General features: G+C 45.1%; 1 protein-coding gene across 3 annotated transcripts in view; it reads left to right on the forward strand.

Annotated features, from left to right (window-relative positions):
- Positions 1-19,763: 19,763 nt before the first annotated feature.
- NEDD4L (NEDD4 like E3 ubiquitin protein ligase) overlaps positions 19,764-27,746 on the forward strand; it is a 382,390-nt gene continuing 374,407 nt past the window's right edge. For 2 of the 3 annotated variants that reach the window (XM_040421066.1, XM_040421067.1), the window contains exon 1: positions 19,765-20,153. In XM_040421066.1, coding sequence (XP_040277000.1) covers positions 20,109-20,153 — 45 coding nt within the window. In that variant the 5' untranslated portion in view covers positions 19,765-20,108. Of the gene's footprint in view, positions 20,154-27,746 lie in introns of all 3 variants that reach the window. The other variant, XM_040421065.1, reaches the window with a different exon arrangement.

The raw sequence follows: 27,746 nt of genomic DNA on the forward strand, positions 1-27,746 counted from the left end.
GACTAACACTCTGATGGCCTATCCTAGGACAGTACATTAACGTTTAGGCCCCATGCACTAGACTGTATCCGTTTTGCGGCCCGCAAATGGCAGATCTGCAAAATATGGATGCGGTCTGTGTTCTGCCTGCATTTTATTTACAGGCCCATTGTTTTCAACGGGTCCGTGGTCTGCATTTTGAGGACATAGCCTATTTTTTTGCAGAAGGGACATACAGATACGTAAAAGTGCAACCGGCGGCTGCACTCCAGGGCCCTCTATATGTCGCGCGACTAAGGTGTAGGAATGCCGAGTGGTATAGTGTGGTCTAAAATGTCTCTTTAGGTGTGTCACTGTGCCCCTACCTGGATAACGCTGGACCCCAGGCTTTGGCTCTGAAGCAATAAATAGGGGGAATAATTGAGGGTTTAAAGAATAACTTGAGTCCAGACCTTGAGATGAAGTTCAATGGCAGCTTTACTTTGAATAAACGTTTCTTCAAACAGTTTACAGGCTTTGTCTTGGTTCCAGCAGGCTTTAGCATGAAACTGGCAGGCAAACTCCACGCTGCTATATCTGTTTCTCTCTGACTCTGCTGTACTGACAGGCTGGCTGTATAACTTAGCTTCTTCTGTATGCTGCACTTCACTTTGTAGTTTGACTCTAGGTTATATCAGGGAACTTTCCTCCTGGCTTCTGAGGCTTCAAGCTTTGGCCTGCATGGCCATCAGAGCTTAAGGTGCGCTGGCTGGTGTGGGCATGTCCAGCAGAGATGTGCCCCTGCACCCCCCTCCCCTAGCTGGGGGTAAACTAGACTGAAGCTAACTGGTCCCCACCCGTCCTGCAGGAAATAGGGGGGGTTAGAATGGAATGGTAAGTTCCATTCTATCTAAGTACATCTCTGCCATGTTTGCAGCCACCTGCTGGTGAACAAGGCCCATTACATGAACAGTTACCTAACATTAGAAATGCACAGTGTGGAGGACCTGGAATAAATGCATAAGATGACATGAGGTTAGACCATTAGAGATAGTAGCAGGGTGTAGGAGTAGAAACACCACTCGGGGGTGTTACAAAAGCACCAAGGATGACCCATGTCCTTTGCGCAAAAAGATAGAACATGTCCTACACTTGGCTGCAACATACGGACCACGGACCCATTGAAGTCAGTGGGTCCGCAAAAAATGTGGATGCCACACGGACCACACCGGATTTTTCAGATCCACGATTTGCAGACTGCAAAACGGATACAGTCGTGTGCAACGGGGCCTTAATCGGCGATATTGGTGCAAGCGTCGCTTCCCCTCATAGGTATAGACGCTGACCCCTACAAGCAGCTGTGCCTCTTTCTGCAGAATATCAGCTTCCCTTGGTAAACCACCAATGTTTTAGCCCTGGAGAACCCCTTTAAGGGGCCTAGTCTATCTGACTGTACGCATTTCAGCTATCACAAAGACACTGAATGACCTCGCTGTGTCTGGGGGAGGTCAGTGAGGAAACAGCTCTGTTTTGTGAGGAAGCGTAGTTCCTGTTTATTGTCAGAGCTGCTGCTTCCTCCCTGCTGGCTGCTTCCATCTTTAACCCCTTACATCATCACCGCACATTTTATACATAGGTTGTGCCTTGTATGTGGGGATTGAAAACCTATACAGACTGAATATTTCTCACAGCTGAGGTTTTGTGACAGTCACTTAAAGGGGTATCCAGTCACTAACATGTATTAACTACCTACTGGAGGGGATTCTGACTGCTTGGATTGCTAGAAGGGGGACCTCTGTACCCCTTGTCCCCACCACACGACAGGGGCGCAGAGACGTCACTCCCATAGAGTGTGGGCACCTGCTCAATGTTTGCTCTATTCAGTCTCCTCCATGATGGGGCTGGGCAAGAAGCGTATTGTCTCCTAGGCTCCTGCATGATGTAATTTGTCACCTCTCCAATGCACACTGCACATTACTATTAACTGGCCATTGTATGGCGGTACTTATTAAGACTTTTTTGTCAAGTCACAATACACAGACAATGCACAGAGTGATCTCACAGTACATTGATAATGCACAAAGTGATATTACAGTACAGAGATAATGCACACAGTAATGTGACAGTAGAGATAATGCACACAGTAATGTGACAGTAGAGATAATGCACACAGTAATGTCATGGATAATGCATACAGTGATGTCACAGTACAGAGATAATACACACAGTGATGTCACAGCACAGGGATAATACACACAGTGATGTCACAGCACAGGGATAATACAGTGATGTCACAGCACAGGGATAATACAGTGATGTCACAGTACATGGATAATACAGTGATGTCACAGCACATGGATAATACACACAGTGATGTCACAGTACAGGGATAATACACACAGTGATGTCACAGCACATGGATAATACACACAGTGATGTCACAGTACAGAGATAATACACACAGTGTTGTCACAGTACAGGGATAATACAGTGATGTCACAGTACAGGGATAATACAGTGATGTCACAGCACATGGATAATACACACAGTGAAGTCACAGTACAGAGATAATACACACAGTGTTGTCACAGTACAGGGATAATACAGTGATGTCACAGTACAGGGATAATACAGTGATGTCACAGCACATGGATAATACACACAGTGAAGTCACAGTACAGGGATAATACACACAGTGATGTCACAGCACATGGATAATACACACAGTGATGTCACAGTACAGAGATAATACACACAGTGTTGTCACAGTACAGGGATAATACACACAGTGTTGTCACAGTACAGAGATAACACAGTGATGTAACAGTACATGGATAATACAGTGATGTCACAGCACAGGGATAATACACACAGTGATGTCACAGCAGTGGCGTAGCATGGGTTGCCAGAACCTGGGGCAAGCCAAAAATTGCGCCCTTCCTTACCCACAACCCCAGGCATTCCCCTTTTAACAGATAATGTAGTAGATCACTAGCAGTACTATGTATTACCACAGATAACAGTAATAACTCTGTGTACATTATCTGTACACGGAGAGTTATCACTGTTATCTGTGGTGTTACATAGGACTGCAGGGAACATCTAACACCTCAGATAACAGTCATAACTCTCCGGGTACAGATAATGTAGTAGATATCACCTGCAGTCCTATGTAACACCACAGATAACACAGTGATAACTCTCTGAGTACAGATAATGTAATATATGTTCCCTGCAGTCCTATGTAACACCACAGTAGTAACTCTCTGAGTACAGATAATGTAGTAGATATTACCTGCAGTCCTATGTAACACCACAGATAACACGGTGATAACTGAGTACAGATAATGTAGTAGATGGGTGTGAGCCCCCAGAATTCAGAACACGCCCAGTGTGACCTGAAGTCCGGGGCCAGGATGCGGCAGTGTGGGCCATATTCTCAATCTGCTCCCCCAACCCTACCGTAAAACAGATATGTGGACGGACATTATTATTACAGTAGAATACCGCACCACATACCTGTTACATCCAGTGACGTCTCCTGGGATGTAGACTCTTTCCTCAACGTCTTCATTCAGAGATAAGACCGCCATGATACCTTCTTTCAGCCGCTTCTCGTCTCTGCAGAGTTTCACAGAAAAAATGTAGGTTCCTCACTTTACTATCATCCTCTCCTTCGTGGTGTCTCAACAACTCATCCCGCTGCCCCCCCCAATACTGTGCTAGAGCCAGACCGATAGTCCCCCGTTCCCCATAATATTATTCCCCCTGTATATTATAATGGCCCCCTTTTATTATTATTATTAATATAATGGCCACTCCACTCTTATTAGTATGATGTCCTCGGTCCTCCTCTTTCTGCTCCTCCCCCAACCTCATAGTGCCCCCAGTACCCCTGCAATTAGGGTAGGGTACATTTAAAAAAAATAATAATTATAATACTTACCTCTCTCCATCACAGCTTGAGGCATCCCGGCGCAGGTGGTCACGAACGCCTCACTGTGCCTTCCCGCGCTGCGTCATCTTGCGACATCCGACGCAGGAGGTCACAGTAAGGTAATCGTGACCGAGCTGTCACGGTGGGGAGTGGGGGAAACTCCCCACTGTACGATATCGGGAATTTAGGAAGCCACTAGGCCTGGATGCCAGGATAAAGGGAGTAGTGTTATAAAGGTCGAGCACAGCACACCGTAATTGCCAGTGCCAGCAAGGACTTGTCAGTCGTAGCAAATTAATAGAAATTTGCAGCACGCGGCTTTTTTTGCAGTTCAAGGCATTTTATTCATGTCACATCACACAGAATTCATGATCCAGTAATTTCTCAGAAGCGCAATTGATCCTGTGATCCAGCGCCAGAGCTACATTGAAGCCGCATCAAGATAATAGACCGCTGAGGAAGGCCTAGACAGGCCGAAATGTCCGGTCACGTAATCTAATACCTGTAATCAATTGCGCTTCTGAGAAATTACTGGATCATGAATTCTGTGTGATGTGACATGAATAAAATGCCTTGAACTGCAAAAAATGCAGTGTGCCAGGATAAGGGAGCATCCCTAATCCTCGGCCCTAAGGCCTCTTTCACACTACCCGTTTTTTTTTTCGTTTTGCGGGACGTTTTTTGCGTTCTGTATACAGTACCATTCATTTTAATGGTTCCGCAAAAAAAACGGAATGTACTCCGTATGCATTCCGTATTTCAGTTTCGTTGAAAGATAGAACATGTCCTATTATTGCCCGCAAATCACGTTCCGTGGCTCCATTCAAGTCAATGGGTCCGCAAAAAAAACAGAACACATACGGAAATGCATCCGTATGTCTTCCGTATCCGTTCCGTTTTTGCGGAACCATCTATTGAAAATGTTATGCCCAGCCCAATTTTTTCTATGTAATTACTGTATACTGTATATGCCATACGGAACGGAAACACAACGGAAACAAAAAAACTGAACAACGGATCCGTGAAAAACAGACGCAAAACACTGAAATAGCCATACGGTAGTGTGAAAGAGGCCTAACTCCTCACCGTATAAGCGAACCTGGATGGTAGGATGGCTCATACCCAGGATACCTAGGACCCTGAGTCGCCCTGATAATCCCTCACATAGGAGCAGGGGAGAGACCACCTGTTCTTCCAAGACAGAGATGAACAGGAGTCTCAACCAGACTAGTAGCAGAGAAAAGCCAAGTGGAACGGCAGGTAAGTATCCAGTGGGGGGAATAACCACTGAACCAAGAACTCGGAATGCATGGTAACTTACCTGTCGCAGCTGCTGGATGGCACAACAGAAGACACACCAAGGGGAACTGGAACCCATGCAAACATACTGCAATCCGAACACCATATCGGACTCAGTACGTACGGACATACATAGGAACCAGCACTCCAACAACAGCTCACAAACTTGACTTTTGGTTCACCCCTCCAGGAAACCATGAGGCCCCCTTCCGGAGGCCACAACAGACAAACAGGGGAACATCTAGCATCCATGCTGGACAGAATACACCAAACACTGACCAGACACAGAACAACTAGATGTACAACAACCCCAGAACATATACCCACACCAAACATAACAACAGGTAAGGTAGGAAAAATGGAGTAGAGATAAGGAAGACATCGCTGGAGACATAGATGTCCCACTAGGTGGCCCTCACACTGGAAAATGGACCATTCAGACAAGGAGCATAACTCCAGCACACACCAACCGACTCCTGACCTTAGGGCCTCTTTCACACGGGCGTCATGTTTTTTGCCCGGATAAGGTGCGGGTGCGTTGCGGGAAAATGTGCGATTTTTCCACGCGAGTGCAAAACATTGTAATGCGTTTTGCACGCATGTGAGAAAAATCGGCATGTTTAGTACCCAAACCCGAACTTCTTCACAGAAGTTCGGGTTTGGGTTAGGTGTTGTGTAGATTGTATTATTTTCCCTTATAATATGCTTATAAGGTAAAATAATAGCATTCTTAATACAGAATGCATAGTACAATAGGGCTGGGTGTAGTTAACCCCTCCAGCACCAAACAGGGGAAGAATCAGGAGAAGGGGAGAAGAGCACATACAAGCCGACATAAATGCGTTGCCCCTGGCAACCGGCATGCACGGTAACGTGTCATGCGCACAACACTGAGGCCGTGACACGAGTCCTGTGTCGCCATAGGCTCCCGTGGCCCTTATTGAAATTTCTGCTGCCTGGCTCCCCCTGCAATTTGCCCCCCCCCCCCCCCATGCTACGCCACTGTGTCAAAGTACAGGAATAATAAACACAGTGATGTCACAGTACAGGAATAATAAACACAGTGATGTCACAGTACACTGATAATAAACACAGTGATGTCACAGTACAGGGATAATAAACACAGTGATGTCACAGTACAGGGATAGTAAACACAGTGATGTCACAGTACAGGAATAATAAACACAGTGATGTCACAGTACAGGGATAATAAACACAGTGATGTCACAGTACAGGGATAATAAACACAGTGATGTCACAGTACAGGAATAATAAACACAGTGATGTCACAGTACAGGGATAATAAACACAGTGATGTCACAGTACAGGAATAATAAACACAGTGATGTCACAGTACAGGGATAGTAAACACAGTGATGTCACAGTACAGGGACAATAAACACAGTGATGTCACAGTACAGGAATAATAAATACAGTGATGTCACAGTACAGGGATAATAAACACAGTGATGTCACAGTACAGGGATAATAAACACAGTGATGTCACAGTACAGGAATAATAAACACAGTGATGTCACAGTACAGGGATAGTAAACACAGTGATGTCACAGTACAGGGACAATAAACACAGTGATGTCACAGTACAGGGATAGTAAACACAGTGATGTCACAGTACAGAGATAAAACACAGTGATGTCACAGTACAGGGATAGTAAACACAATAATGTCATAGTAAATGGACAGTTCACACGAAGGTCTGTCACAATATTCGGATAATGCAAACAGTGATGTCACAGTACATGGATAATGCACACAGTGATTTTACAGTAAAGATTTATTGCACACAGTGATGGCACACTATATGTATAATGCAAAAGATAATGAACACATTCATGTTTCAGTATATTGATAATGCAAACAGTGATGCTACAGTGCAAAAATTCTGATGTCACAGTACAGCACAGGAATAACAACTACATTAATAAGTCACGGCAGAGGATGCTACAAGCAATAAAGTGATTATGCACACAGTAGGGGCAATAACTACTCCATAGTAAATCCTGAGGCAACATTCCGTTTTCCATCACCTCTTTCATAGCTATTATTAACTGTACCTTATGTGTGAGTAGAAATTCCATCCTAAATTGTTGGACCCCAGCACAACTGCTGTGTCTGCTATTACTGCTATTACTGCTGTGCGGCACTACTGCTGTAAAGTACCTGTTCAGTGTGTGGTGGTGGCGGCACTATATACCGTACTATTGTTATTTAGGGGTTATATTGCAAGCTGATATGTGGGCACCTTAGTACATGACGATGATAAGTTATTTGTACACTACATGGGGGTAGGGGCCGCCATCAGAAGGCATGGCACAGGACATGACCCAATGTAATGCCAGCTTCTAGGGTTGAATACAGTGTCTCCCTTCTGTGGGGAGATCTGCAGCGAGCCCGGAATGGAAGTGGTAGCTGTGGCCATGAGGGTAATGATAGTATGATAGTAGTAACAGTTCACAGTAACAATATCTCCCTATGGTGTTCCCTACGGCCGTGCAGTGACAGGAGAGCGCAACGTTTCTTCCCTCGGGGCACACCCTGATATTGGGGCTCCTGCCTGGTGGCAGTTGGGCTGCCTGGAGAGCAGGTGCTATGGTCGGTGAATGGTGGAGTGAGTACTCAGGCAAGTTGGTCTAAATAAATAAGTTTCTCTTTACTTAAGTGCAGAATAGGAGTAGTAGTACGTCAGACAGTAACAATCACAGTGCAATTCCTCCCAATAGCAATCTATGGACAATAGTAATGATGGAGGTTGTAGTACTCCTTCTCTCTGTCTCTCTCTAAAGTCTCTTAACAGAATTTATAGGCGGCAATGCGGTGCTGCAGTTCCCAGGCTGAGGGGAGCAGGTTTAAGATACGGTTGGCCAAGCCGTCTCCATATGTTGAAGGGTGCACTAGCAGTGTTCCCTCTTACAGCAGTAAGGTCCCTCTGCCGAAAATGTGCACAATACTTGCTGACTGACTTCAGTGCACGGCATAGTAGATTCTGGACCTGCTCAGGTTTCTTCTCTCTTGGGCACTTTTGAGGATGAAGTAGCTTCCTTGGCTGTAGAAGTCTCAGAGCTGAAGATTCTCTGAGCTCAGGCTTAGCTCTGAGGAGCTTGCTAGAACTAGACTAGCCACTGACTAACCAGGGGGCGGACCCAGGTCCATCTCCTGGCAACCTAAGAGGATAACCTAAGAGGCTAGGATATGCCCCCATTGTCTGATAGGTGCGGGTCCCACCTCTGGGACCCGCACCTACAAGGAGAACGGAGTCGGGGAGAGTTGTGGCTGGAGGACCCCAGGAAACCCTCCAGGCGCAACTTTCTGCCTCTCCCATTGAAGTGAATTGGAGCGCAACGCGCATGCGCAGCCACCGCTCCCATTCATTTCTGTGGGGCCGACGGAAATAGCCGAGCCAGCGCTCGGCTATTTTCGGCGGCTCCATAGAAATGAATGGAGGGCTGCTGCGCATGCGCAGTGCGCCCTCCTCAAGTTTCTCCGCTCCGTTATCCTTGTAGGTGCGGGTCCCAGAGGTAGGACCCGCACCTATCAGACAATGGGGGCATATCCTAGCGATATGCCCCCATTGTCTAAGATGGAATAACCCCTTTAACCCTAAACTGTCCATACAATGCTATTAGGTATACAAATACAATAAAACAGAACAGTTCACTTAACAATATAACATCATAGCAATAACCCTTTTACAGTAACCATGTTACTTTTTACATTTCCATTGCGAATAGCTGATTATCTTGCAATGTGCAATTTATCTGGATGTCACATTTCAGGGACATTTGTCCTTATTACACAACGTGATACTTGTGAAGGAAATCCAGCCTCACGGAGCGTGTGATAGCCGCAGCAGGTTTATGCACGATCATAACTTCATAACTTTTCTACACATTCCGACATGATTTATATTCCACATAACCCTTTGGCGCTGTGCTGACTCCAGCTGTGGTGCTCCTGCGTTATATCATGTGGACGCCTATTAGAAATGTACCTCCGGCCAATACCTTTATTAACCCCTCCACCTATAATCAGCAGCAAGCAATTATTTGCAGATAGGACGCATTCATTTCAATTGGTCCGTAAAAAATGAGGACAGCACATCGTGTGCTGTCCACATCCGTATTTCCGTTCTGTAGCCTTGCAACAAAGATAGAACATGTCCTTTGCCTGGAAGCTAGGCATTGTTACAATGGATCCACCGAAAAAATAGATTCAACGCGGATGTCATCCGTATGTTTTGCGAATCCGAATTTTTGCGGACCGCCAAATACATACGGTCAGGTGAATGCACCCTAAAAAGGAGCTGCCACCTCTCCTGACATGTCTTATAGTAACCACTTGCATTCCCCAATTTTGGAGCATCTATTCTAATGACAGTTTTATTCCATTCCTCTGTTATTCCTTATAGAATTTTAAGATTGAATTGCCAGCCGGCTACAATCAAGATCCAGCTGGGTGTTACCTGTTGGGGTTGTGTCCCTGCACAGTCTGACACTGGCAGCGGACACCCCACCAACATCTGGACCACGCTATGTGCTGTCCGGATCCGGAAATGCGGATCCGCACTTCCGTTCCCGGAAAAAAATAGAACATGTCCTATTCTTGTCCGCAATTGTGGACAAGATAAGGCATTTTCTATTATAGTGCTGGCAATGTGCGGATCGCAAAATGAAGAACGCACATTGCCAGTGTCCGTGTTTTGCGGATCTGTGGATCCGCAAAACACATACGGATGTGTCAGTGGACCCCAAGGGCTCATGCACATGACCGTTGCCGTTTTTGAGGTCTACAAATTGCAGATCCGCAAAACATGGATACCGTCCGTGTGCATTCCGCATTTTTCAGAACTGAACATCTGGGCCATAGTAGAACAGTCCTATCCTTGTCCATAATGGGACGAGAATGGAACAATGACAACTTTTCTGAGCCTGAAAGGCTCTGCTTAGAATGGTTGTCACTTCCCCTCCCAAACACAGACTGCATTACATGTATGTTCTAGCTGAACAGTTTAGTTTTCCTGTTGTCATTGGTCTCTATGCCGCTGTCATTGATAGAAAGTTGTGAGGTGACTGCAGTTGTACTTTAAGTCAACCATTATGTTGTTTTAATACCTTGAACCTTCCTAGGAATGTGAAATATGGCATTTTTTAGACCATGTGACTCCATGTCTAACTATTGAGCATGGAAATAAAGTCATTTAAAGGGACATTAAACCGAAATAAAAAACATCAAGTTAGGTTAAAAAAAAAGGTCACAGATCTCCACTGTTGAGACCCTCCAGAGACATTACCATCTATACATATATGGGACTGATATTAGCAGCTTATTATGTTAGTTGTCCTATCAGGACCACTTCTGTCCATAGGCCCCATTAGGACATGGACGTCTCAGAGAGGGGGCCTCTGGTGGACTCAGGCTTAACCAACTGAAGATAGTTTAGTTGGGTGGGGACTAATATTCAGGTGTTAACCCGGACAGTTATGGACATTTGGAATAAAAATAGGGACTGTTCCTCTAGAAAATTGATACTTGGGAGTTATGGACCGGGATGCTGTCCTTGTACAGTGGTGATTGAAAGTTTGTCAACCCTTCAGAATTTTCTGGATTTCTCCATTAATTTGACCTAAAACTATTTCCGATTTTCACACATGTCCTAAAAGTAGATAAAAAATAAGCAAATCAAACAAATGAGTCAAGAATCTTAGACCTGGTCATTTATTTATTGAAAAAAATGGTCCAATATCACATGTATGTGAGTAGCAAAAGTATGTGAACCTTTGCTTTTAGTATCTGGTGTGACCCCCTTGTGCAGCACTAAACATACCCATCAAATGTTGATTGGTCGTACACATTGGATTGGAAGAATTTTAGCCCATTCCTCCTTACAAAAGCAGCTTCAGCTCTGCTACTGTGTGTTGGCGAGTTTCCTCCCATGAACTGCTCGGTTCATGTCCTTTCACAACATTTCTATTGGATTAAGGTCAGGACTTTGACTTGGCCATTCCAGAACTTTTATTTTATTCTTCTTTAACTTTGGTAGAAGGACTCGTGTGCTTAGGGTCGTTGTCATGATGCATGACACAGGTTCCCTTGAGACTCAGCTCACGGACAGATGTCCTGACATTCTCCTTTAGAATTTGCCGGTATAATTCAGAATTCATTGCTCCATCAATGATGGCAAGCTGTCCTGACCTAGATTCAGCAAAACAGGCCCAAACCATAGTACTGCCACCGCTGTGTATCACAAATGGAATGAAATTTGTATGCTGGAATGCAGCGTTTTCCTCTCTCTAGACATATCGCTTCTTATTTAAACCAAAGAGTTCTATTTTTGTTGCCATGCTGACAAAAATTGTTCCAATAGCCTTCTGGCTTCTCCAGGCAATCATTAGCAAACTGCAGATGTGCAGCAATGTTCTTTTTGGAGAGCAGCATCTTTCTCCTTGCTATCCTGCCATGCACACCATGGTTGTTCGGTGTTCTCCTGATGGTGGACTCATAAGCATTAACATTAGCTAATGCGAGACAAGCCGTTAGTTGCTTAGCAGTTACCTTGGGTTCCTTTGTGACATTGCAGACTATTACAGGCCTAGCTCGTGGTGTGATCTTTGTTGTTCGACCGTTCTTAGGGAGGGCAATAATGGTCTTAAATTTCCTCCATGTGTACACAATGTGCCTGACTTTGTATAGGTGGAGTCCAAACACTTAAGAGATGGTTTTGTAATCTTTTCAGCCTGATGAGCATCAACAACTCTTCTTCAGAGGTCTTCAGAAATCTCCTTTGTTCTTGACGTGATACACTTCCCCAAACATGTAGTGAATATCAGACTTTGATAGATCCCTGTTCTTTACATAAAACAGGTCGGCCACTCACACCCAATGATCAAAAACACCTGAATCTAACTATCACGACCGGCGTGCCGATCACATAAGTGACGCAAAGGGAGGGAAAAGGAAGGCCCTGTCCAAGGGAGAGGGAAAGATGGTGACCCCTAACTCACCTTGAGGCTGGCACCTGACTGCCCTGACGTCCCTAGACGGGTTTCTCACCCGTACGCCGATCACGATCACCCTGGATTTCCATAAGATGAGCTCTACGTAGTGAATAGGGCGGTGGGAACACTAGTCCGCACCACTAACACTAACACTAAAGGGAAACACTAGGGAGAAGACAGACAATACTGACAAAACAAATAGTCCCAGGTGGGCGACAACAAACAACCAACAGGGATCCGGAGGGTAACGCTCTGGTACGACAACCAGGGATAACAGCAACTCAGCTCCAGTGGGTCAGTATAGAAGTCCAGGCAGGAAGCTCTATATCTGACAACCAGAGAAGTGGGAGAGGGGAATATAAGGAGGTTGGGAGTGACGGACAAGAAACAGCTGAGGAGAAGAAGCTACGGATCCCTGAGTGAGACAAAAAGGATTGCAAGGCAAACACAGAAAGCTACCATTAAGTAACAGCGCTATCTTTAGACATAGAGCGCGCAGCCACCCGCTGCGACTTCCTGACCCCGGGTATAACGGAGTCAGACGTGGCTCTTTACACCCTCGTGACACTAACTGCACCTTTACATTATCCTCTAAAGGGTCACATACTTTTGTCACTCACAGACATGTGATATTGGCTTATTTTCCTCAATAAATAAATGACCAGGTCTAATATTATTTTTTTTGTTTGATTTAGAAAATCTGATGTAATTTTGGGTCAAATGTATATATAAATATAGAAAATTCTCAAGGATTCACAAACTTTCAAGCACCACTGTCAGTCACATGGAGATTACACAATAACTTGTATATGATTTTTTTCTCAGTTTGCACTATATAATTACTGTGACGCCAGGTATCTTGCACAAGTTCTTACAGGTATCATGGGACTATGACATTACGGGTGAATAATCCTGGCACCATGCTGATACAAGGTGTGGAAGAGATGATGCATTTTATGAAGAGAATGTACCAGAGATAAAAAAGAGTTTCCATGATCGACCAATATGCTGGCAGCAGGTTCACACAAGAACATTTAACCACCTCAGCTCCCCTAGCTTAAACACCCTTAATGACCAGACCACTTTTTACACTTCTGCACTACACTACTATCACCGTTTATTGCTCGGTCATGCAACTTACCACCCAAATGAATTTTACCTCCTTTTCTTCTCACTAATAGAGCTTTCATTTGGTGGTATTTCTTTGCTGCTGACATTTTTACTTTTTTTGTTATTAATCGAAATTTAACGAAATTTTTGCAAAAAAAATGCAATTTTTCACTTTCAGTTGTAAAATTTTTCAAAAAAACGAAATCTATATATAAATTTTTCTCTAAATTTATTGTTCTACATGTCTTTGATAAAAAAAAAATGTTTGGGTAAAAAAAAATGATTTGGGTAAAAGTTATAGCGTTTACAAACTATGGTACAAAAATGTGAATTTCTGCTTTTTGAAGCACCTCTGACTTTCTGAGCACCTGTCATGTTTCCTGAGGTTCTACAATGGCCAGACAGTAGAAAAACCCCACAAATAACCCCATTTCGGAAAGTAGACACCCTAAGGTATTCGCTGATGGGCATAGTCCAGGATCAGTCCAGGAGGAATGAATCGACCGCCGCCAGGACGCATCCGTGCGTTAGGCGGTCGGGAAGCGGTTAAAGGGGTTGTCTTATCATGAACAATGGGGGCATATCGTTAGGATATGCCCCCATTGTCTTATGGGTCCCACCGCTGGGACCCGCACCTTTCTCGAGAACGGAGCCCCGCAAGGTGGTGGCTGGAGGACTCTGGTCTGACCACCACCAAGCTGGCTCCCCATAGAAGTGAATGGGAGCGTACCGCGCCTGCGCAACCCCCGCTCCTATTCATTTCTATGGGGCCGACCGAGCGCTTAGCTATTTTTGCCGGCCCCATAGAAAATGAATGGAGGGCGGCTGTGCATGCGCAGTGCGCCCTCCTTCAGTTGCGGCGCTCCGTTCTCGATATAGGTCCTTATAGCTCATGTCTCAGCTTACCAAGGAGTCTTACTTTTTCCTGGAATAATTATAATGGAACAGAAAATAGGTCTGGTATGGGCAATGATGAAAACAGGTTAAAATGTAACCCTTTTCCTCCAAATTAGAAATGGAAAGTATCCAATTCCTTCATGTTTGTGAACCCTTCAGAATTTTCTATAATACAACTACATCAGAATCACACAAGTCTTAAAAGTGGAAAAAGATGACCAGATCAAACAAAGATCAAAAATATTAGACTTGATCATTTATTTATTGAGGGAAAGTATCCAATATCACATGTCTGTGAGTGGTAAAAGTATGTGACCCTTTAGGCCCCTTTCACACGGGCGAGTATTCCGCGCGGATGCGATGCGTGAGTTGAACGCATTGCACCCGCACTGAATACCGACCTTCATTTCTATGGGGCTGTTCACATGAGCGGTGATTTTCACGCATCACTTGTGCGTTGCGTGAAAATCGCAGCATGCTCTATATTCTGCGTTTTTAACACAATGCAGGCCCCATAGAAGTGAATGGGGTTGCGTGAAAATCGTAAGCATCCGCAAGCAAGTGCGGATGCGGTGCGATTTTCACGCACGGTTGCTAGGAGACGATCTGGATGGAGACCAGATCATTATTATTTTCCCTTATAACATGGTTATAAGGGAAAATAATATCATTCTGAATACAGAATGCATAGTAAAATAGCGCTGGAGGGGTTAAAAAAAATTAAAAATAATTTAACTCACCTTAATCCACTTGATAGCACAGCCCGGCATCTCCTTCTGTCTCCTTTGCTGAATAGGATCTGTGGTGACGTCACTCCGGTCATCACATGATCCATCACATGATCTTTTACCATGGTGATGGATCATGTGATGACCGGAGTGACGTCACCACAGGTCCTGTTCAGCAAAGGAGACAGAAGGAGATGCCGGGCTGCGCTAGCAAGTGGACTAAGGTGAGTTAAATATTTTTTTATTTTTCTTAACCCCTCCAGCGCTATTGTACTATGCATTCTGTATTCAGAATGCTATTATTTTCCCTTATAACCATGTTATAAGGGAAAATAATACAATCTACAGAACACCGATCCCAAGCCTGAACTTCTGTGAAGATTATGGAGAACATAACCAACGACAGTGCCAAAGAGAGAGGCCCCACGCAGGAGGCGGCTGATGGTAGAGATACATTAATGCACAGTCAATTAAATAAAGTACAAAACAAGAAAAAAACATTCAACACAAGAAAGATATCCCATGAAGAGCATGACTTTGGGGATTATGTCAGATAAATATAAATGTACTTATGCCGGGCAGCAGGAGAGGGTAAGTACATACCACCCACAGTTTTCATAAGTGATGCAGGTAATAGATCAGCACCTCCCCCCCTAATTCCAATAATGTCAAATATGGTAGCCTGTGAGATGAGTGGGAGGAGGACAGCGAGCGCTGCCATAACTTTAGATATGAGTCTGGAACAAACATTTTGAATGGCACAGGAAGCACAGCTCCGTTCTAAGTGTAGTGGCTGTGCTGGGTTACTGCAGCTCTATTCACATTCACGTCAATGAGAGCTGAGCTGCAGTACCCCAGCACGGCCACTACACTTAGAACGGAGCTGTACTTCCTGTGCCATTCAAAGTGCTAGAGTCTGCAGGGAACAGCTGGTCGGTGGAGGTGCGGAGTGTCAGATCCTCACTGTTTGGGTTAGAATGACCTATCCTGAAGATAGTTCATCCATATCAGAAGCCTGGAAAACCCCTTATGCATTTTTTTGCATGTGGTCATTTTCTGAATGACTTGGTGTTCATGGTTGGTCACTGATTGATCCCTGCAGAGATCTGTGGCCTGGTCTGGGCTACCGTTGATGGGATGCAGATCTGTCATTGAACAGGAATAACTTTCCAACCATAGCACCTGACAAAAATCAAATAAATTAAAAAAAACATAGCTACACGGCAATATTTTGTTGCACAATGCTTGACGCAGTCAAAGTCGCCATATAGCCCCAACCTTACATGCTGCAGGAAAATATGAGCTTATTGCATCCTATAAGTCCTGTCTTAATGAGCAATCCCTTCTTCCGCCAGCTGTGTATACTGCCTAGCAACACATCCCTGTAATCCTCTCCTCAAGAGATCTCACTTTAATCATTGAAAGGGTTTTCAGAGATTTTTTTTTTTTACTGATGACCTAACCTGTGGAGAGGTCATCAGTATCTGATTGGTGGGGGTCCAAAACCCAGGACCCCCGCCAATCAGCTGTTTGAAAAGGCACCAGCGTTCCCGTGAGCACGACAGCCTTCTTTATGCCTACCAAGCACAGCGCCGTACATACGGTAGTATAGCGGACGGTGCTTGGTATCGCAGCTCAGCCCCATTCACTTGAATGCGCCTGGGCCATGTGACCGATGAACGTGACGTCACTGGCCTAGGAAAGGCAGAGAGAAGGCCGCGGGGCTCACTGGAGCGCTGCTGCTTTCTTGAACAGCTGATTGGCAGGGGTCCTGGGTGTTTGACCCATACCATACTGAGGGTAGGTCATCATTAAAAGAATCTCGGAAAACCCCTTTAAAGAGGACCCACCTGACAAGTCTCTTCTTAGGGCTCTTTCACACGGGCGCGTCCCTTGTGGGAATCACGCTCCGTGTGAGAGGGGGATCATGCGGCCTGGACTACAGAAGCATGCGGCATTATCGTGATTGAAAATGCTGTGTGACCTTTCTGTACCGGAATCATACTGACACAAATGTAGTCTCCCACTACGTAAAGGTGGGCACTACTAAGGGTTATGTTGCTCCCACCTCCTGTGGGAGAATGGTGTTTTGTATTGCATTGTAATGCCATGTTATTTCCTGTGTACCAGGCCTGTTAGGGGTGTAGTTTCTCCTCCCAAGCTGTAGAGGGAGCTAGGGAACCCCCTAGTATATATAGTTAGGCCCAGACAGGAAAGAGTTAGTGCAGTTTAATCCAGGAGGGTAAGTAGCTCAGTCCAGCCTGCCTGAAGTTCCTGAGTCAGACAAGCTCAGAAGTTAATCCAGGAGAAGAAGTTGCCTCCTGAGGATATCTAGCACCTTGAAAAGTACAGAGCAGAGCCACTGTATTCCAGCCAAGTAGAAAGCTGAAGGGCAGAAGGATATTTACAGCAAGAGGATTTATAACAGGAAGGTTTCCCTACCCAAGGATAAAGCCAGCTATAGGGCATACGGGCCTTGGAGGAAGACAGACAGGATCTGAGGAAAGTGCAGCCTGATCTGTAAGTGTTATTCCCTCTGAGTATCTTGCAAAGACTTTGCCTGCCATTTATATGAAGCCTGCCTGTTACCAACATTTTACATGTGGAACTAACTGTAACCTGTACATAGTTGGACTGTTCAGTAAAAAGAAGTTCTGGTTCACTACAACTTTGTGTACCTCAATTATTCCTACAACAAATCGGTGTGCCACCGTTACCGGCACTGGCGTCACGAACTTTAAGGGATCTTGCCACAGGCACACTAAACATACAACACCAAGGGCACCTCACCTACCACCTGGCCTGGTCCCTATACACAGAGAGTGCCCCAGAGGATCCATGTGCCACCCTCTCCATCACTTCTGTACGCCTGCCCAGGGTATATAAATACTGTGAGTACCAAGAGCAACCCTCGGTTTGTTAACTACCCCTGTGACCTCACATTCGCTCACAAACTCTACAAACGAGATGCGGCTGAAAGAATTTGTCATGGCGGTCTAACGGAGGAGAAGAGGAAAGAGAAGGTCTACATGACAGGAGATGTCTCTGGATATAAGAGGTATGTGGTGCTGTATTCTCTTCCATGTCTTTTTTTATTATAATTATATGTATCGTAAATTTGGTGACCACATTTTTCAGTTTAGAAGGACCCAATTTGGGGTAATTTTTTTCAGTTTAAAGATGTCATTTGGCCTAGGAAGAGACTGTGGCGCTCACGAAGCACCGCAGCCTCTTTATACAAAAAAAAAAACTAAACTAAAATGGAGGGAGGGGCCCAAGTTGGGTAGACAGCCCCGGGCCTATCATGCACTTAATCCGCCCCAGAGTAAACAGATCAGATCAGCAATTTGTTTACCGCCAAGACGGCTATGGCTGTGTGCAGGAGCCCTCAGTGTTTGGTCAGTGTTTGATCAGCGATTTCCATCGGCTACCTAGAGATAAGGTATAATGAAAAGATCTGCACCTTTTCTGTGATTTTAACCCACACTTGGTTTTTGCTCACAATCACGGATGGAAATCACTGATCAAGTTTACATTTCCGTGCCAGTTTGACGTCCGTGGAAAATCCGTTTGTATTTCATCCGTGAAGATGTCCATGAAGGATCCATGTTTGATCCACGTGTACGTTTTTTGTCTCTCCGTATTCCATGGACGTTGCTCAGCTGAAAATTATTTTCCAGAACATCTTCTACCAATGGTCGGTGAAAAACCACTGATGCCAACCTTGTTGTGTCATTAGTTTTTCACTGACCCATAGACTTCAATGGGCTTGTCTGGGGCGCACCACCAACCAAAGTAGCGCGCGCTCCCATGATTTTTTCACCTGACCCCACAGTCAGCGGAAAACCACCAATATGTAAATCAATGGATTCGTTTGCTGTCTGGACACGTCTGTGATTCACTAAAGTGTGAACGCGGCCTAAAGAATTTCCCTTCCTAATTCCTAGAAGCGTTAAAGTTGTCACCAGAGAAGCGCGCTGTAATTTATTAATATGGCTACATCACTGGTCACCTGATTTCCATGTGAATTATCTCAGGAATGAACCGAACACATGGACTTTGATTCCCGCAGACCGCCCAGCTCCCAGCATGCCTTTAATAATAACTCGAGAGAGAGGTCAAACTTTATCAATCCTACCCGCTCTGCCAACAACAGGCGACTCCGATTCCATATATTCCCAGCCCCCTGCAAACGTTTAAAAAAAAAATCCCCTTTCTTATCGCAGTCAGGTTGTGCTGACTAATTGGCTGCAGAAAATAAATGCCTACCTTTTTATAAAGCTCTTAGAAGACTGTGAAACTAAAAACTACAGTAGTACAATGTACAATGTTTCAGTCGATGCCCATACCGGCCACTAGGAGGAGCTGTTGCCTTGGCTAAACTGTATTTATTTATTTTTCTTTTGGTCTTTTTCTGCAAGATTAGAAAATGGAAGGAAGTGTTTTATTTATTTTTTGTATGTGTGATGTGTTTACAAACACAGCTAGATACAAAAATTGCAACGCATAGACTCCAGGGCAGGTATTGACACATTGTATCGCAGGGCATGGCTGTGTGCATTGGGCTGGGACTTAGCTAGATAAAGCACAGGCATAGGAAAAAAATAAATAAAAAATAGGTGGATTATTAGTTGAGGATTCTTAATAATCAGCGGTGGCAGAGGGTGAGAAAGTACTGCACAACCGAACCTGGCAGCTGCAGGATGACCCTAGTCATTGGTGTCATGCCTGATCTCCACGCCTCCATGGGTTGGGGCTGGCCCCTTCCTTGCTACTGATTGCAATAAACCGGGTGTAGGGCAGGAAGGAATTGCTAGTCACTCCTCCTTCCATGAGTCTCTGGGTTTGTGTGAGAGCAGAAGCAGGGAGAGCTCCCAGGGGCTCACATTAAGCAGTTTTTTGTGTTTTTTTTTGTGGAGGGGCGTCCATCACAGTGCTGTGGAACCAGAAGAGCACCCACAATTCTCCTGCATGGATTACTGATTCTTCTTGGAGGGGGGTGGGGGGGCACCACAAGAGTTTAGGTTCTTCAAAGGCTTCTTCACCTGTCCTATTGTTATACAGCCTTCCCTTTTTTGCCTCTTTATCTGGACATACCCGGCCGGAGTGGACTTCTTCACTTGCATTCCTATGATCCAGGGCTTGTAGACCACCTCTTGGACCTCCATGGCAACTGTGGTTGAGCCCATTTTTGGACTTTCAGAAGATGAAGTAAGTGCAAGTTCCTGCTTTAATGTGGAAAGTCTATTGTTTGTGTGGTGGGGTTGGCATTTCAGGTGGTGGTGGTTGTTGTCACTGGTCATTGTATGGAGGAGATCATGGAGGATCTGAAGAACATCAAGGCTCTGTGAAGTCCAGCTAGCCGTTGTCCTGTATAATTCATCCAGTTGGTCTGATGGGTGGGAGATGGCAGTGGTACCTGTGTCAGTCAGTGCTTGGGTAGGTAGCCTCCTCCTAGTTGTGTCACAGGAAGTTTCTCTGGAAAGATCTGTGGATGTTTCAGTGAAGGAATGGTCTGGTCTTTGCTGGGTTTCTATGGTCCTGCTACATTCATGCATCAATGGGCCACCTTTTTACCTGAGCAGAACTGTCACCTCCAATGCTGCCTGCCCTATGGGCATCACCAAATCCATCTGAGAACAGTGCTATCTACAGTAAACCTAAATATTTGAGCTGTTCCATAGTTCAACCAGTATGTTCACCATTCCACCTCCTACCTGCCATAGAGGTTGTCACTCAGCTTTGTAAAACCCCCTAAATGCAACCCTCCCTAGTTACACCACCTCCTGTGGGAGCAGGAAAGCCAGTTGAATTCTTCACTTGGAAATTAGCAAATGGAACAGTAAAAATACATCCTATAGCGGGAAGGCGATTTGTGTTTCCTGGTGATTTTATTGTAGGTTTAGCAGATCCAGGACAATGTTCCTTGCAGCATGGGAAGCTCCTTGGTGTGGCCTCCTGAGTTCCCCTGACATGAGTGTGGGTGAGGAGTGTCGGTGCCACCCTTACCACCATCATGCTGGCTGTGTCTATACATGTGTGTTTTCACCAGTTAATTATAATCCATGCTTTCCTTAGAATCTCATGGAGGAAGGGATCATAGTTTGTGCTATCAGCCTGAAGACCAGAGACTTAATCTGTGGGATTTATCAGGCAGCATAGATTGCTGCTAGTGGATGAGAGGAGCAGGGGATGGTATTAACCTCTGGTGTCCCAAATATCTATCTATCTATTGATCCATCTCATAATAAGAATGTACTTTTGTTGCTTTTATCATATTTGACTTTGCACCCCCCGTGTATCTGCGTTTGACGCATGTGCCATTTACATAAGATATATATATGTTCACCATGCCATATCTACCCATAATTTACACTAAGGCCACTCCTTACACCTTCGTAATGTTGGGAATATGATGAAGTTGCACCTTCCACACAGCGCCTAAAGTGTAATTCTTACAGATGTAGCAGAGCTGTATTGGTTTTGACATCCCCCCCCCTTCTGCTGTTTATTGGGGGTCTAGGTGGTAGAACCCCTGGCAATGAATTGCTGCTGACAGGTTCACAATTAAGGCCTCCTTCATGTGTCAGTGAATCACGAACGTGTGCTGTCCGTGTTCTCCGCACGTAACCATTGATTTTAATGTGCACAGCTTTAGGGCTCATTCACACGACCGTGGTTTGGTTGCGCATTTTTTGCGGCGCGGGGTGCGGACCCATTCACTTCAGCGGGGCCGCAAAAGATGCGGACAACACACGGAGCTGCTCCATTCCGTGGTCCCGAAAAAATTATAATAAGTCATGTCCTATTCTTGTCTCCGTTTTTCGGACAAGAATAGGCATTTCTATAATGGGCCGTCACTTCCATTCCGCAAATTGCAGAAGGCACACGAACGTGTTTTGCGGATCCGCAATTTACGGACTGCAAACTGTGAACAAACCCTTTAGTCCATGATGCGTACCAAACATGCCCATTGAAGTCTGGGGGTCTGTGAAAAATACTGACAGATCCGTGTTCTAAAGTGATTTTTCACGCACCATTGGTAGGAGATGCTCTGCAGTGCACGTGGAATACAGATGCCACACGGAGGGCAAAAGAAACGGACACGTGGACCAGTTTTCATGGATGAACCATCTTGTCACAGATGTCATCTGCCCTAAATCTAATGATTAGTCCAAGTTTCACAATGGGAGATTCTGTACCCTGGTTATCCACCTCACCACATATTGTCTATGTACCCCAATACCCGCAGTCCTATTGAAAGCCACAAACAACACATAATCCATACCAAGTGACAAACTGAGCTCTGCTACATCTATGTGATATCCTCTGTGCTTCGGGCTTTGCTGTGGGTTGTAGTTGGACAGGGTCTGATCTGTCACTATGCCAATAGGATGTAAGCTGGGCAGTGCCAGGATGGGTTTACTTTTTCTAGATGTGCAGGAAGATGAGATGCTGCATGCTCAGGGCTTTAAATACTTTATAATGTGTCAGCCAGATGACGTCGGGGGCAGAAAATCAATAATGTGATGTGTGGAGAGGAAGGATGACCTGTCTTGTGTCACTTAGACCCAGCGCTGACTGGCAGAGGGAGGAATGCAGACATTCTGCAGCAAAACAAGGCTGCATTCAGGGAGTATAATGCCGAGGAATGAACCCCCCCCCCCCCCCCCCCATCCATTTTATCCAGGGCTTAAGACTGGAGAATTCTTTGTGGGAGTGTCTGTGCGTTCTGGGCCTGCTGCACTATGGATCACTCCCTGATAGTACACTGATAGTGACTCTGCGTTACCTGTTATTTCTGGATGTAGCTGAGCTGAAGTTGTCATTTTATCTTCGGAGTAGCATGTTTTGTGCCGACCCAGACAACACCTATTATTTGCAGGAAAGGATCATCCGCCTTTACTTCGGCACTCCAACTGTTGTGAAACTACAAAGAAACTCTCATTGAAGTGAATGGATCATGCTGGGAGTTTTATTACAATACATTACTTATCCTGTAGTGATACTGAGTCATATCCTGTATTATGCTCCAGAGCTGCACTCACTATTCTGCTGATGAAGCCACTGTGTACATGCATTACTTATCCTGTACTGATCCTGAGTTACATCCTGTATTATACTCCAGAGCTGCACTCACTATTCTGCTGGTGCAGTCACTGTGTACATACATTACTGATCCTGAGTTACATCCTGTATTATACTCCAGAGCTGTACTAACTATTCTGCTGGTGAAGTCACTGTGTACATACATTACTTATCCTGTACTGATCCTGAGTTACATCCTGTATTATACCCCAGAGCTGCACTCATACATTACATTCTGTACAGATGCTGATCTACATCCAGAGCTGCACACTCAATTCTGCTGGTTATTGAAAACATTCCACAAGTTTGTCATCACCTGAGCTCCTGTAATAAATGGCTGCAGTAAAGTCATCCAGCATTACTTAATTCAGTCCCTGTTTCCTCTATATTCCGCTGTGCTGTACAGAGATCTTCAGGTTCATCTTTCACAGTCTGATTTCTCTAGGTCACTTTTGTTCCCCACTCTGGCAGAAGGTGGGGGTACCCGCACTTTATGACATCCATCTGTCCTTGTAGGGCCTGTCACACCCTAGCTTGAACCTGCTGCCATCTGAGAACATCCAGTACCTCAAGAGACCTGCTGACGATTGTCTCCGCCATTTTCAGTTGACGATTGACGTCATCTTAAGACGAGATAATGGTCGGCCCCTTATCAGATCTGCGTTGTCTCCCAGACTTCATTGATGGTCACAATTGAATATAACACAAAGGGCCACATTTATCATTAACTGCACTTTTGCAACATTTTTAATGGCACTTGCTCAAAAAGGAGCACAGACTGCTGGAAGCTGCGCCTAATTTACGACGAGGTGTTCTCCACCGGGCTGTGATAAATATAACTAAAAGACTTAAACCGCATACATTATATAACAGACAGTTCATCTGCTGGAAGTTTATTCTGACCTGTTTCTCTTAAAGGGGTTGTCTCCTCTCAGACAATGGGGGCATATCGTTAGGATATACCCCCATTGTCTTATAGATGTGGGTCCAGGCAGCGATATCGAGAATGGAGCCCCGAAAGTGGTGGAAGATGCACTGCGCATGCGCAGCCGCCCTCCATTCCTTTTCTATGGGGCCGCTGGAAATAGCCAAGCGCTGGCTCAGCTATTTCCATCGGGCCCATAGAAGTGAATGGGAGCAGGGGCCGGTCATGCCCGGTGCACTCCCATTAACTTCTATGGGGAGCCGGCTTGGTGGTGGCCGGACAAGAGTCCTCCAGCCACCACCTTGCGGGGCTCCGTTCCTGATTTTTTTATATTTTTTCTTTTTTTTTTTTTTCTTTCTCAAGCAGAGCAAATTAAATGAATGGAGGACCATGGCAGAAAAATGATGGGGTAGAAATGACAGCGCATGCTAGGATTTAAAAATAAAATTTAAAAATAACAAAAAGCAAAGAGTGAGAATTCCAGTGAAAACAAACAAACTTCTGTTTGTCGTACATGTAATGTTTTCAGTAAGCTTCCATGCAACATTATTTATTTATTAATTTAATTTTTTTTGCAAAAAATGCCAAAAGGGTCAAACTCTGCAAAACCTCTCAAAACACCAACCTTAGGGTATTTTCATACAGCAAAAATCCGCCATGTACAGTGGCAAATCAATAGGATGATCTGCTTCTGGGAGCAGCTTGTTTTTTTTTTTAAAAGGTTTGTCCAGGTTCAGAGCTCAACCCGGACATGACCCGATCTGCACTCGCCATGATTGAGTGGAGCATTAGAGCGTTTCATGCTCCGATGCTCCCCCTTGTCCTGCACTGAATGGCCCAGGGCAAAGGAATTTTTTAGAGATCTAGTGACGTACCGGGTCTCTGTATGGGAATGCTTCCTCCTAGCAGTGAGCCCAGTGATGTCACCGGCACTAATGGGCGGTCTTTAGTTCTCCCCTCGCCTGTAAAATAGCTAGGGCAGCGCTAAAGACTGCCCTTTAGAGCCGGTGACGTCACCGGGGACTCTGCTAGGTGGAAGCCTCTGCCTAGCAGTGTCCAAATGTAAACAAACAGCCCTGATTCTGCACGATTCAGCAATGGGGAGCATAAGAAGCTCCGATACTCCGCTCCGATCAGGTTGTGTCCAGGTTCAGCTCTGAACCCGGACAACCTCTTTAACTGTGGAAAGGCTGCCAACAACTGGCACAAAAAAGAAACCCACTAACTTTTTTTAAATTTGACTTCAATGGGGAAATGCAGCTAAAATCCACTGCAAAGAAGGAATATGCCACTTCTGCGGTGGATTGGAAACCAGTGTGCTTTCCCCAGTGAAGTCAATGGGCAGCTTTTGGGGTTTTGATTGCGGAAAACGGCACCAGATTTTTTTTACATCTGAACGTAGCCGTAGGGTGCAAAAAATTTCTGTGACTGATGATCAGTTCTGCCTTCTCTGCAACTGCTGTTCCCTCTGCACTTTGACAGGACCAGGCAGTGTAAATGTGATCACGCATGCCTGGCCCTGTCAATCAAAGTGTAGTTGCAGAGAGAGCTAAGCCTCTAGGTGTAATGGTAACGCCCCCGTTGCTCCTAGAGTCTAATTTGCATATATCAAAGCATCATTTTTCTCAGCAATGTGGACACATATGAACATGGGACCAACACAGATGCCTTCAGCTGTAAAGTGCACATGTAACAGGTCAGCCAGTGTCATAGGTACAAACCTGCTGACAAATGCCCTTTAAGCTACCCACACACACACTGCGGATTATCCTCCTTTTTTTCCACCAGTACCAGTCAAGTGTATGAGATCAGACAAATTAGCCTTAGTGCTCGTGCACACGACCGTATTTATTTTGCGGTCCGCAAAACACGGATCCATTGTAACAATGCCCGTCCTTGTCCACAAAACTGACATGAATAGGACATGTTCTTTTTTTTTTGCGTAATGGACTTGGGGACATATGGATGTGGAATGCACACGGAGTCGTTTCCTTTTTTTCAGCCCCGTTGAAATGAATGGTGCGGCAAAAAAAATTGAAAAGACACGGACAAAAAATGCGTTTGTATGCATGAGCCGTTAGGGAGTTTTCACATGCGACATACACTGCCTGTCCAAAAAAAAAAGTCGCCACCTGGATTTAACTAAGTAAATAGTTCTGAGCCTCCTACTGGATAATTACTACATGGGTGATTATCTTTCAGCGATAAGTTATTTAACCCCAACTGGTGCAATGAGTTGCTTCTCCGTTCTTAAACAACCACGTCGAAAGACACATCTTGTGGTCGTGGAAAAGATGTTAGTCTGTTTGAGAAGGGTTGAATCATTGGCATGCATCAAGCAGAGAAAACATCTAAGGAGATTGCAGAAACTACTAACATTGGGTTAAGAACTGTCCAAGGCATTATTAAAAACTGGAAGGACAGTGGGGACCCATCGTATTCGAGGAAGAAATGTGGCGGAAAAAATCAAATCAAAGAAAAAAAAAACTGTAGAACTCAGGGCTATGTTTAATAGTGAAAGTAAGAGCATTTCCACACGCACAATGCGAAGGGAACTCAAGGGATTGGGACTGAACAGCTGTGTAGCCGTAAGAAAACCACTAATCAGTGAGGCAAACCAGAAAAAAGGCTTCAATTTGCTAAGGAGCATAAAGATTGGACTCTGGAGCAATGGAAGAAGGTCATGTGGTCTGATGAGTCCTGATTTACCCTGTTCCAGAGTGATGGGGTAAGAAGAGAGGCAGATGAAGTGATGCCCCCATCATGCCTAGTGCCTACTGTACCAGCCTGTGGGGGCAGTGCTATGATCTGGGGTTGCTGCAGTTGGTCAGGTCTAGGTTCAGCAACAGTATGTGCTCCAAGAATGAGGTCAGCGACTAGCTGAACATACTGAATGACCAGGTTATTCCATCCATGGATTTGTTCTTCCCTGATGGCACGGGCATATTCCAAGATGACAATGCCAGGATTCATCGGGCTCAAATTGTGTAAGAGTGGTTCAGGGAGCATGAGACATCATCATCAGCCATGGATTGGCCACCACAGAGTCCGGACCTTAACCCCATTGAGAATCTTTGGGATGTGCTGGAGAAGGCTTTGCACAGTGGTCAGACTCTACCATCATCAATGCAAGATCTTGGTGAAAAATTGATGCAACACTGGATGGAAATAAATCTTGTGACATTGAAGAAGCTTATCGAAACAATGCCACAGCGTGCCGTAATCAAAGCTAAAGGCGGTCTGACGAAATAAGAGTTGCCTTATGGTGGGAAAGTGGATGACTGGTGTCGGTGTGTTCTCTATCACACCCATGTGCTGGAAAAGACCCTCTTTCCCCAGAGCCGACCCCCTTCATTTATATACAAACATACCAACAGGGCAAATGGATAGAGAAGCTTAGGAATACAATGTGTGAAAGAAGAAATTCTGCTGGTATCGCTGTTTCTCATGTTTTTTTCAGTTTTTGCCGTAAAACCTGTTTTCCCGCTGTCAGTCAGAATGCCCCCTGGTTACTGCCATCATCATCTACAACCTGCTTTACACGGTCTGAGAAAATGTTGTAGGAAAATCACTGAGCGCAGTGACTTGCATGACTTCGTTGTTTGGGTGTTTTTCCGCTGGAACAGGTAAGGGTACTTTCACACTTGCGTGGTTGGATTGCGTTGGCAGAACTGCCTGCCGGATCCAGAAATCCGTATGCAAACGGATAGAATTTGACAAATGCATTGACACACCGGATCCTTCTCTCCAGGGTCATCTGGAAATATAGATCCGGTATCTATTTCCCCCCC

The sequence above is a fragment of the Bufo bufo genome, chromosome 2, assembly GCF_905171765.1.
Source record: "Bufo bufo chromosome 2, aBufBuf1.1, whole genome shotgun sequence".
NCBI lineage: Eukaryota > Metazoa > Chordata > Amphibia > Anura > Bufonidae > Bufo > Bufo bufo.